This window comes from Sylvia atricapilla, chromosome 15 (genome assembly GCF_009819655.1).
Source record: "Sylvia atricapilla isolate bSylAtr1 chromosome 15, bSylAtr1.pri, whole genome shotgun sequence".
Lineage (NCBI taxonomy): Eukaryota > Metazoa > Chordata > Aves > Passeriformes > Sylviidae > Sylvia > Sylvia atricapilla.
The window spans coordinates 4,463,839-4,476,899 of record NC_089154.1 but is presented as its reverse complement, the minus strand read 5'-3'; the positions used below and the strand labels follow the sequence as shown (position 1 = coordinate 4,476,899).

Sequence of the window (13,061 nt, the reverse complement as noted above, 5' to 3'; positions counted from 1 at the left end):
ATTCATCCATCACTTACTTTCTTAAGATTGCAGTCTTTCTAGAAAATGAGAGAGCTGGGGAAAAAAAAAAAACAACAACCCCATCTGACTGCAAAAGGAGGCTGCATATGGCCAATATAGCAGCTGATGGAAAAATCAATCCCAACAGCCCGGCAGGTTAGAAGAACTGTGTCTCATAAAAGTCTGCCTTGCTTTCTCAAATCATGATGTTGCTATGGATTGGGGCAGGTTTATGGGGTGAGAAGGAGGAGGTGCAGCCTGCTGTTAAAATCCCCCCAAGTGCAGCGCAGACTACAGGGCAGGCACAGAAATCCCCTGAGCCCGTGGCTTGCAATCATTACCTCGTTTCTCAGTGGTGATCACCGTGGCTTCCAGAGGCTCCCCCCAGCCCTGCCTGGTCTTGGCAGACGTCCTGAAGATGTAGGCTGACTCTGGGCTCAGGTCTGTGGCCGTGAACTGCCGGACTGTGGAGCCAACCTCCACTGTGGTGAACTTGTTGGGGCTGCTGCTGGCCAGGCGGTAGGCAACCTGGTACCCTGCAGGCAGAGAGGGGAAAAGGCTCAGCTGGCTCCTCTAGCAGGGACAACAGCACCAGCACTGCTAGTTTATCCTGATTGCATGCTTTTCTGAGGTCTGGAGAAAGGCAATTTACTGCCTTTGGTGGTATAAAGCTCTGCTTTTTGGCAGACGCCAGACACCTTACAAAGGAAATCACTCACACACGAGGCTCTGCTGAATATAACTGTCATTAAACCGAGTTCACTTTCCATCCTTTAGGCCAACAAGGTGCAAAACCAGTTTAATCATTCCTGGGCACACTGGGACCTTTTTGGAAAGCAAAGGAGCAGAGTTGGTGCAATGTGACACCTGACTGAGGCGGTTCAAGGCAACTCTCGCATTCAGAGGTTGTTCTGCCCTCTCCCAGTTTCAGCACTGGCTCAAATTCAAGGTTCTTCAGCTGCAGCTCCAGCAGCTGGATTGCCTGAACCATGCAGCCTTCACACTGCACCAGTCAAAGCTTGCTCCTCCTTTCTGCACATGCTTTCCCCTCAGCAGTGAGTGCCAGAACTGCCAATAAAGCCACCCTTCTGTCACTCAGCATTGCAGCCCTTGCCCAGAGCCCGAGGAAGGAGCCTGCAAGCTCTGTGGTCCTGCTTCATCCATGCAGGTCTCAATAATCGATTCTGCTGATGACTGTAAGTGACAACCCCCCCTTCCACCCTGCCTGACAATCAGGAGCTCACAGTTTAGCCTGGGTTATTAATGATTCCACTGTGCAAGGAGGGCTTCCAGGGCTCTTACGCACCACTAGCGACAACTGTCCCCTAAAGAGGGTCTGCCAAATGTTCAAATCCATTCTGTAAAACCAGCAATTCAATCAGGCTCTCACTTCTGGAGCTCAATGGCAACTTCCAGTCCAGCAGCTGACTTCCAAAATCAATTAATAGCAGAACTGATGTGGAGTTTTGTTGCCCAAGCTGAATGTATGATTAAATGCTCCATGGAGTTACACAGGGCAGAGTGCAGCCAACAAATCCAAATCAAACCAGCTGAAAACAAAATAGTCACAGCACAGTTCTGCCACCCCTCTGCTCATCCTCCCAATGACAAAAGAGGTCTGCAGCACCTGAGCCATCTCATTCTCATGGAATTAATATCCCAGCTAGAGTCTGAACTCCCACCACATCTTGGCTGTAACAAGACCAAGGGGAGCCAAACCTGACACGGTTCATTTGGGAAGGTCAGTGCATGAAATCCGAGGGGCTGATCTTACCTATGGCTATTAGAGAAAACCCAATGACATTTATTTCCCACTGTGAATATGCCACAGTTGCCACATTGCCACTCACAGAAAAAGCCTGGAGTTCCTGCAGTCGCTGGAATCGATGCCACTTGCGTGTGGCGCACTCTGCCACAAACAGTGGAATTTAATTGGGATACAGATGGTATTAATTTTGTTGTGCTGACTCTCACAGTGCCACTGATGATGCACCAGGGTTTCCTTGTCCTTTCTTCTCTGGCAGCTGCTCAGGGATGTGAGGGAACAGTCATGGCTGCTTCACATGGAACAATTTGCAGCGACACCTCGAGGAGTGACCCAGCTTTTCTGAGCACCTGTGGCTTCAGCCCCAGCTCCCCCAGGCTGTGGTTGGTTTACTCCTACAGGAACATTCCCACAGCTGGGTGAATAGATTTAGATTTCTTCAAAGGCTGGGAACAATGTCCTATGAGGAGTGCCTGAGGACTTTGGCCTTGTCTTGTCTGGAGGCTGAGGGGTGACCTCACTGTTCTCTGCAGCTCCCTGAGGAGGGGCTGTGGAGGTGCAGATCTACCAGGGTGGTAAAACACTGGTGCAGAGAGGTGATGGCTGCCCCATCCTTGGAAATACTCAAGGTCAGGTTGGACATGGCTTGGAACAACCTTTTTTAGTTGAGAATGTCCCTGCCCAGGACCAGATGGCTAACAAAGATTACTGCTAACCCAAACTGTCCAGGTTCTGTGATCTCCCTAGGACTGATAGGACACGTGGGAATGGTTCAAAACTGCTTCAGCCAAGGTTCAGACTGGACACGAGGAAGAATTTATTTACACAGAGGTTGGTCAAACCCTGGAACTGCCTTCCTGGAGAGGTGGGCAATGCCCCAAGCCTGTCTTAAGAGCCAGTTGGATGAAGCCATTAATAATGCTGTAACTTGGTCAGCACTGAACTGGCCAGGCAGCTGGACTTTATTATTGTTATAGGTGCCTTTCCAAATGGAATAGTCTGTTCTATTCTATTCTATTCTAATCAATTAAAAAGTCTCCTGATTTTTCAGCGCTCCTGAGTGTGCTTAGATCCCAGCAAAGTCTTGGGGTCTTACACATACAACATTTCATTCTTTCGCCTCCAAATTATCTCCTTTTATCCATGGGACTAGTTCTTCCATTACTGGTCTAATATATTTCACCAAAGTATTTCTGTAGCTTTAATGCTGCAATATTTTGATCTTTTTTTAAACGTCCACAGAAAGACGGAGAGCAATGGGGAGAAGGAACTGATATATATGATCTTTTTTGTTTATACTGATGTGAAGAACGTGGGAGTGAAAACCCCAGTGCAGGATCTTAACAAGGAGGAAAAAATAGTCAAAGAAAAGCACTGGGGAAATTTTTACAGAAGCAGGAAAGATGAAGGAAAAAGCAACTAAGATGGCTAAAGCAGCTTGATAAAGGGACATAAGACGTAAAGAATAAGACCTGGAGGGAAGCAGAGAATATTAAAAAAATAGGAAAGTTGATTTATCTAGTTATTAAAAGATAAGTATGATATCTGGGACATATCCTTGTTGAGTAATTTCCTCTCTTTTCTAAACCTTTGTAAAATATGAAGTGTAGTTAAAATGTAAGGGGGGAATAGAAAGATAACTATTTACTGCTAAATGGTGGCACTCATGCTGGAAAGCAATTGCAAACACACCCAGGTTAGGCAAAGGAACACATACATATCTAGGCCATTACAATATCTTACACAAGAGTAGGTCTGTGGCTAGTGAAAAAATTAATTTAGCTGTGAGAAAGAGGAAATCACTTTGTCACAGCCTGTCTCTGTGACAGGCTCTGCAAACTCCCTTTCCTTCTGTCTCTGTGAAAAACAGAGCAAGCTCTCACTGCCCGCTCCAACATCTGCTGTGTTGGCTCAAAGTCTGAGGAAATATCTGTTTTCCTGAGTTTACACCAGAGCCATCACCTCAACACCTCCATAGGTCTGATTACAAGGTAAATATCCAAGCTCTACACCTGAACTCAGCTCACTTTTATTGCTACTCACAACCCACTTGAGAGACATCCAGTTCTTCATTCTGACCTGCACCTCCTGTTAGACAGTTTGGGACAATGGATCCAGGCTGGCATGAAACATTACTTTTAGTTTTTTCTGAGCACAGAAGACTCGGTACTTAAACTACAGCTTGGATAATAACTAAGGCTAATGCAAGATCAAAAAGATAAAATTATTAAGTTGATGAATTTCAGCAAGAAGGGATAGGAGAAGAAAGGAAATGTTAAGTGAAATCAAACGAGGCAAATCAATAGAGGTAAATGGAAAGTGTTCAAAGAGAAATTAATGTGTGCTCGAGGGCTATAACAGGCAATTGCTGCAGTGGAGGAATAAGCAGCTTCCTTTCTTTACTAGATTATGACAATAAGATATTGCAGATATCTTAGGAAAAAAATTTAAAAATCAAAGATTGTGAATGAAAAGATAACCTTTAAAAGGTGATTGGAGCAAACTTTTGGGGGAAAGGAACATCTTACACCATGTGAAATACCTGGATGGTCAATAAGAATTCGTATTATTTTCTTAACTTTTTCACCATATAGCATTAGATCCCAAACCTCCTCTGCTATTGGGAGTGCTGCCCCTCACCAGGCCAAAACCAGCATTAAAAACCCTCCTGGAAAGATCAAGTCTTCAGGAGTTTATTTATTCATTGAAACTAGGCTGATTTCTCACTTTAGCATCTTTCTAAGCATTTTTTTTCAGGAGAGCAAGCAGTTCCATAAGCTGCACACTTCCCCAGCTCGATGAATGGCAGCTGCCTGTTAAACGTTGGGTCACCACAAAGCAGCCGCCGGATTCCCTAAAGCAAACAGGCAGGAGGAGGGTGACAACACCCCATGAATATCAAAAAGCCTTCAAACTCATCACCATACAAAGCCCTTCAAGAAGTGACAGCACCCGTTGGTGCAGGCCACGCTGCAGCAGAGATACAAACACTTATTAATTTGTCACAGAACTCGGGGAGAGCTGAGCGATACCACGAGGTTACGCTCGGCGCGGCGGAGCAGCAATCCAGTTTGTTGATTTTCCTGCTTATCTGTTTTAGGGCCAGCGGGTGTGCAAATGCAGCCTGGGATCAAAACATGGAATTTGCAAACATGGATTACATCCAATTTTGGTTCTAATTCTCAGTGGAGTTCTTACACTTCTTTTTTTTTCTTGCAATAAGCTCCAGGTAAATGCTAAATACGAGGATACCGTGAGGAATACAAACCAGGGCCTGGGAGGATGTGGGTTAAGCTCTCGTTTTCAGGGGGAGTTCATAGCTTGAAGTGCACAAATGCACATTAATGCCTCATTTATCTTTAATAGTATTTGAGAGAACTATCTGGGTGCTGGCTGAACTGAGTGCAGAGAGGAAGACAGAGTGAAGCCTCCAATGGTTGGCATAACGTCCCCAGAAGGAAAAAGGGAAAAATCTCACAGTCTTGCATGGTAAAATATTTAAACAAACAAACAAGTGGTTTTCCCTCTTGGTGCCTGCCAGTATTTCATCCTGCTAATCTCTCTCTGAAATGCTGGAACATGTTTTTATATAGATTACAAAAATGTTAGCGGCAAAGGTGCGTGTATGCTCAGAGGACAAGGCAGGCAGAGCAGGAACATTAGTTCAAAGGCTCTGAATGTAAGTCGCTCTTGCAAAGCAAGTGGTTTTTCTTTCCAGCCCCATGAGTGAATAGAAGGGCAGCACACAAAATTATGTTCACTTATTTTTCCCAATGACTCCACTTTGGTGCACTTGACCAGGGGTTTGCAGTGGTGTTTTGGAGGTTCATTATAGTAATGAGATGTAAAAAGTGTACAGGGAAAAAAAAAAACAACCCCAAACTCCCCAAATTTGAAACCTTTCCTTAGAACGCTACATATTGTATTTTATCTATTTTTGAAGCACAGCTCACTTCTTAGAAAAGATCACAGAAGTACTCAGCATGAGCAATTTTCCCTTTTTCTCTCTTTGGCAGCTAACTACTTCCTTCAGGAACCTCAGTATTTCTACCATTGAGAAAATAAAAGCGAGAACTGTTGAATAAAGACAATGGACTTCAAAGTGGTGGATGGGTGGAACTGGCAGGTAACATCCCCCGGGGAAGGAATTCTAAGGGAAAAAGGAATCCAGGTTAGCTGACCATTTTAAGAGACAAAAGAAAAGGTAGAACTATCCCAACGCAGACAAAAGATGTTAAGAGGCCAATATGTTTGCATTCAGAGCTCACTAATGACCTGAAAATCAAAAGTGAATTGGACAAAAAGTTGAAACAGGACACAGGTCTAAGGGAGAGTATAAATAGACAGCAGAGGCAGGTAGGGACAAAATCAGAACGTCCAAAGAGCAAAGTCAGTTATCACCTGAAGGGCAGCAAAGGCAATGAGAAAGATTTCATAAATACATTAGAAATCTGAGGAGGAGGAGGACAGGTCAGTCAGCAGGAAGAAAAAATGAGCAGAGGAGAGGTGAGGCAGAAAGGGAAGGAAGGCAGATACCTGCATTGCTGCATTTTCACACACAACAAGAAGTTGGTGCTGACAAGATCCTCCACACAAATGAAAAGTGACAACAATGTAAGTAGGGATGTAGGCTGGAATAGAGAACAGGTTAACGAATATTTAGTTAAGCTGGATGTAATCAAGTCAGAAAGGCCTGATGAAATTTGCCCTGCAGAGATGGAGCCATCTCTGAATAATTAGCCATTCTCTTCTAGGACCTGTGGACGACAGGTGACAGCCCAGAACATTACAAAAGGGCAAACAGAGTACACCATCTTTTAAAAGGAGGCAAGATCGACTAAAGGAATTACAAACAAATCAAACTAAAGTTCAATACAAAGAAAGAACGTGGGAAAAAAAATATGAGTCAATATACAAGCATCTATGAGGATAATAATGTGTCAAGGAACAGCCAATATCTGTTTGATTGGAGCAAATAATAAATACCAAATAATCTGTTTTCCATTTTGACAGTGTAATTGGCCAGGTGGGAAGAGTAGATATGATCCACGTTGACTTTGAGTAAGGCTTTAATATGGTTGCAGTCCCACCAAAAGCAAACACAATAACAGAATCTAAGAAAAACACCACACATTTTGAAATGAACTCTTAAAAAAAAAATATGTTGTTATCAATGATTTGCTAACAGCCTGGGAGGATGTAGTAAGAAAGCTCTCATGAGACCTCATGAATGAGTCTGGTCCTGTTTAATACTTTCATTAATGACCTGGCTGATGGAATTGCCAATCTGCTTGCAAACTCCAAAAATGAAACCAGGCTGTGCACACTTTAGAGGACACGAGTGTCATTTAAAGAGATCTGGGTAATGAAGAGAGATGGTCTGGAATCAGTGAGATGAAATTCAATAAAGGCATCTGCGAATTATCACACTTAAAGAGAAAAAGCTGAATGTACTTGTGAAAGGAGGACTGGCTGACCTGGAACTGTACTGTGGGACATGAACTGACTTAGTTACACCATCAGAGGAGTCAAGGACTGTGGGAAGCATCCTGGGATGTCTTACTGGGCATGGGCTCTGAAAGACATTGGAAACAACAGTCTACATGCTAAACATGCCAAAGATTCTTTAAAGGACAGCTTTTCCCTTTTCTTCCAGCCCTGTTTGTATGATTTTATCATCACCACAATGGCAGGGAGCAAGAACCAGCTGGGGAGGGGATGCACTGCGCAAAGCACTCTGCAAAGACAAAAGAAAGGAGAGTTCCTACTCCACTGATCTTGCAGCAACTCCAGCAAATGAGGCAGACAAAGTGCAGCAATGTGAGAAGTTGGAACACAGTTGAGGGAGCAAAATGTCTTTTGTGCTTTCTCATCATTCCTATCAAATGATTTTTTTTTTCTCCTTAACCACATCCTGTGACTCAAATCCCAGCCTCTGCTGAGAGCAAGTTCTAGGACACACAGTTCCTTAAAAAAAGCAACAAATCAAACCCAAAAGACAACCTGGAAGCCAAGCTTGCTTGAGCTGCAGAGAAACCCTGTGTGGATCCATCTCTGGCAGCTCACTGCTGCCAAGCTTCACACAGACTCCTCCTCGTGCTCAGAAAATCCTGCAGCTTCTGCCTTTGGATGCTGTTTGAAGATTTTCCTGTGCTTTCAGATGCCAGGATCACTTTGGTAAACTACACACCTGAGCAAACACTTGGAGTTCTTGACTCTAGATTTAAGTGCAATGCAGGACGAGTTCTGTATTTAAAGCAATGCCACCTCTGCAGGAGCATTTAAAGCAGGCACCCTCCAGCCAGCAAGGAAGGCTTTAGGGAATATTGCTGAAAGCCTACATGTGAGCCTGAACGATGGCAGTGAAATTAAAAACAGAAAGGCCTGGCAGACTGAGTAATAGATAAAAACAAAAGCTTTTGCTTCTGTTCTCAAAATTGAGACACAAATCTTTACTCACCAGCCAGAACTACTGTAAAATGTGTTCAGCAGCAGCAGAAAACACTAAATTGCTTGATAACTACGAGCTACGTTAATTTTAGAGGCAGGAAAGGATTCTTACATTGTAAAAGTCTGCACATTTTAAGTGCAACAGTGGCTGGTGCACATATTGCAAAGGCAACCCAAGAGTTATGAGAGCAGGAAGGTGAGAAGGTTTTCCACAAATTCCTGTCCTGCTTTGTTGCTGCTCTTTCCCTCGATGAAAGGGCAAATGGGATTTAACCCCTCATGACCTGTCAGACATGTTATCTGAAGGAAGCAATAAAATGAAAGCACACATAAAACTGAAACATTGGGCATATCTGGAAAAGGTGGGGAAAATCCAGGTCTCCAGGCAGCTTTCCCAACAGTCAGCCAAACAGGTTACCGACCCAAATGCAGGTGGGAAGAGAGATGACATTCAGACAAAGGGCCTTGAACAACACCAAATTCTGGCTCAGGAAAACCCACAGCATGGAACCCTGCAGACTTGTCCCCTCAGCTGACAGCAGCATATTTTCCTTTCTTCAGCCAGAGATCTGCTTATGTTCAAGGCAAAGGAAAGTGTGGGAATACAGTTTGGAAGCAGGACTCAAGGTACTGCTGAACTCATTGCAGAAGTAGATGTGTTAGAGGGCTACAAGCCCTGGCAAGTCAGGGCAAGACCCTGAAGAGGGAAAAGATCAGGGTGTACGTGTGTATGTTTGTGTGCAAGACACTACAGGCCTGTACAAGTCTGTGCTAGCCCATAGTTAAGCAATGTTACTAAGAAACACAGATATTGTTGTTATGCTTGAAAGGCACATAAACCAGCAGTGTGTTCAATAAAATCGGCTTCATGATGCAAACCGTGGGGATCCCACCCCTTCAATCACCCGAGAGGAAAAGCCCACAGCTGTGGCTTGCCCTGATCTCCATCCCTCCAGCCGCAGCCCGGGGTTTGGTGCTCTGTCTCACCCAGGATGATCCCGTTGGGCTCCTCGGGCGGCTGCCAGACGATGCGCACGGACGTCAGCCTCACCTCGGGGAACACCAGCCTGACGGGGGGCCCGGGGGCTGCAAGGGAACACACAGCTCATGGCAGCAAGGCCTGCACCTGCACAGCTCTTCTGCTCACCCCGTGCACAATTACAGCTCGCTCCAATAGTGGTCAGAAGCATTTGCATAACGTACATTTATTCTATACACATAGATACATTCTGTCCACGGATAAAGGCCTCCAACACCCTCAGACACCAAACACAGCACAGACCACTGCATCCTACAGTGGCTTTTTTTTTACTGTACCAGAAGCTCTGAAGGATTTTTCTCGCTGCAGCATCACCACTGGTGTAACAGAATGCACTATGAAGCAAGCCACCAAGCTGTCTTTACAGAGAGTTATACAGCTTAATCCACTTCATACCTGTTGGAATTCAATAATATCCCTTCCCTGTGTCATCAGCACCAGCTTTGAATTGCTCCCTGACTTTACATTTGCATCTTAAACACTGAGGGGTGAGCAGGAGAACCCGAGGCAGGTGAGAGGCACATTAACACAGACGGTGCTGACCAGCCCAGGTTCACGAGGTGAGGAGATGCTAATTCATACATTACCATCCATGAATTTTCCCCTTCAGCACAAATTCCACCTGCATTACTCCTGGTGATACTTTTAATTAACTTGAGCCCAGAGGAGACACAACATATTTATGTCAGGGGTATGGAGATGGAAGAACAATTTGTTTCATTTGCCAACATGCACTTAAGGAGGGAACTGCTATAATGGGGTTATCCAAAACAAACAGTTTTAAGTATTTCTCATTACAGCCTGATATGTACATTTCACTGAGTGCTTTTTCTCTCCCTGCAGAGTTCCGCTAACAGTAATTTTTCTTATTTTTCCTTTCAAAGAAAAGCCAGGTCTACACACAGGGAGTATGCTGAAAAAAAGGCTAAAAAAATGTCAGGGAGTTGTTGGCCCTGTTCCTGACCCCACATGCTCCCATTCCTTCCTTACCTGCACTGAATGGAAAATGTTTTGTTAAGCCAGAAGTCTGAATGTGTTTTCAGCCCAACCAAATTACCTTAATCAATTTGCTTGTGTAAACCAATGTTTACTCCATTATTATTTTGAAAAGATTTTGATGACAGAGAGAGATTTAAACAGAATCCTCTCCCACTGATCTTAACCTATTTATTCCTGAAAAGGTAACGAAAGCAAAAGCAGTTTTAGCATCTGCAAAGCCCAAAAATATTTCAAGAATGGAACCAAATTTCTATAGAATCCCATCAGCAGGAATGCTTCCACCACACCAGTGTGCTCAGGGAGTGCTTGCTTGGGTTCCTTCAGGACATCCAACTGCACTGGGAACCCCATGGGAAGTGCTGGAGGCAGCTGCTAAAGGAAGCTGGTAGGATTACCTTTCAAGGTCAATGTCTTATTCTTTTGGGGTAAAAAAAAAAAAAAAAAAAAAGGGAGTGGATTACTGAAGTTGCAAATTCCAGCTCGTTCCTTCAGTCCAGTCAGGGCCAGATTTGTTTATTGCTTTCAATTGCAGCACTTTTTTTTTTTTTTTTAGCATGAATGAACTGCAATAGGAATTTATAATTGGGCTCTAAAATGGTCTTCAATAGAAATTATCTCCACCAGGCTTCAGAATTCAATAATTTTTTTCCTCTTCATTAGTTGCAGGGAAGGAGGAAACAGGAGACACTGGTTTTCTGTGCCTTTGCCAGATTCTCCACCCATGACCAGTGGGATACTGCTGAGTTATACCAGGTACAGTCCTTTAGGTTCAAAGCTGAAAAAAAAATTCCCTCCAAAATCCAAATATTTGTTGCCTACACTTGTACCACTAGAAGAAATCTGCATTAAAAGGCTGGATCAAATGAGATGGCTCTTTTGGTAAGCTTTAAACTCACCATCATCCTTGGTTCTCTCTGTCACTGCAGGGGAGCTGGGGACCCCATCCCCAATGCGGGTGAACGCCAGCACCTGCAGCTCGTAGAGGACAAACTTCCTCAGGCCTGAGAGCAGCACTGACTGTGTGTGGTTCCCCCTCACTGTTTGGCTCTTGGGTTCAGAGTCCAAATCCTTGGCTTTGTAAAGGATCTGCAGGAGAAACGTAGATGAGGCACAGAAGGAAAGAGAGTGTTGCATGAGGAGTGACAAGAGGGAGATTCCTCCTTGTCACTGAGTATAAAATGAGATTACTTTCACCAATCACCCCTTTCAAAGCCAGCACACCTCCTGTATCTTCTCCAGCTGACTTTGGAACAATAAGAATATCCAGCAGGTGAATAATAAATAAATACAAAATCATGGTAATACACTAAAAATCAAATGAGTATGAAACTCCAGTTGCATACCTTGTAGCCCAGGATGAGACCATTCTGCTCAGACTCAGGAACTGCTGCCCAGGTCAGCAGGATCTGGGTTGAGCTCACAGCTTCAGCAGAGACATTCTCAGGAGGAGCAGAGGGAACTGGAACCACAGTTACCAAAGAGCAGAAATAGGTCAGACATATCAAATCATTTTTCTCCATCTCCCTACCTGCCCAGGAGTCTTCCAGGATCCCATAGAGGAGCATCCAAACCCAAAAGGGCTCAAATACATTTTAGACAATCCCTTCTCCTCTTGTATTCATTCTACATCATCTTTTTATTTCAGCCTGTCTCACAATTTCTTGCCAGTTCATCTCAGAAATGACAATGTTTGTAAAGAGCTAAACATTTAATACTTATCAGTGTCTACAGACAGACAGTAAATATTGACAGCTATGAATAAATTTCAAATTCTATATATTTGCAGTAATTAGAACCAAGTTTTGATTCCCAGACTTCTCCAGAAGCCTATCCCTCAGTATTTCTTTCCCATACCTTTTATTCCCTATGCCAAACCCCAGAAATCTCTCTGAATATGAGTCTATCTTACAGCTTGACCTGTTCTAACAAGAAGTTTTATGCACCCGTGCCTTCCTATATTATCTGAAAGGAAATGATACCATCTTGTCTAGAGCTAGCAATAATTTCCCCCCTGGACAGCACTCCCACTTCAGTAAGAAGTTCTTTAACCTATGCAGCCTTTTGATGATGTGATAGCGCTCCACATTTGCAAGACATCAATTAGAGATGGCTGCATTAACACGAGGTGTATTTTCAGGGATTGATACGGTGTCAATGAGAGATGCCCATTTCATTTATGTTGCAAAATTGGCTCTCATGAAACTGGAAACATCATTAGGACTGATGGCACAGGAACACTGTAATTTTCTCTGACTCCAGAGAAGAGCAAACTTGCATTTTCCTCTGCCATTAAAGCTCAAAGTGCTGCAGAGCCACACAAGTGCAGCCTTTTGTAGGCAAGCTTAATAGCATGTCACGTTATGCAAGCAGGATGTGAGGCTATTTTTAAGAGTTCACATTTTACGCTGCCCTTTTGCATTTTTTCCCCATGGCATTTCCAACATCTGAGGGGTACAATCTTTCCTAGAGCCTGACACACCTGTCAGACCTCCAGGGAACATTCCCCAAGTTATGTTACACAAGCACTTAGGGACAGTAAGGCCTGATTAGGGCCTGAATATATCACAAAAAGCAGCCCAAAGCTCTGCCAAAGGAATGCTTTCCTGGCTGTCCGAGTAAAAGAACAGACCTGCTGTTTTGGAGGCGAGCTCCTGAAGCTCCTAGCAACATCAAAGAGATAATGGGTATGACACCAGAACTAATAAAAATGGAAAAAAACCACCACCAAAACGTGGCACCCCCATCCCTGTGCACTCAAGGAAAACGGCAGAGAGAGTAATTTCTTAAACAATTTCCTTGATAATTTGG

General features: G+C 44.0%; 1 protein-coding gene across 1 annotated transcript in view; it reads right to left on the bottom strand.

Moving 5' to 3' along the window:
• Positions 1-13,061, bottom strand: part of SDK1 (sidekick cell adhesion molecule 1) — a 391,189-nt gene that overhangs the window by 65,525 nt on the left and 312,603 nt on the right. Inside the window, exons 26-29 of the mRNA XM_066329767.1 lie at positions 11,597-11,712; positions 11,150-11,339; positions 9,203-9,301; positions 342-536 (exon numbers count right to left, since the gene is read on the bottom strand). Coding sequence (XP_066185864.1) covers positions 342-536; positions 9,203-9,301; positions 11,150-11,339; positions 11,597-11,712 — 600 coding nt within the window. The remainder of the gene's footprint in view (positions 1-341; positions 537-9,202; positions 9,302-11,149; positions 11,340-11,596; positions 11,713-13,061) is intronic.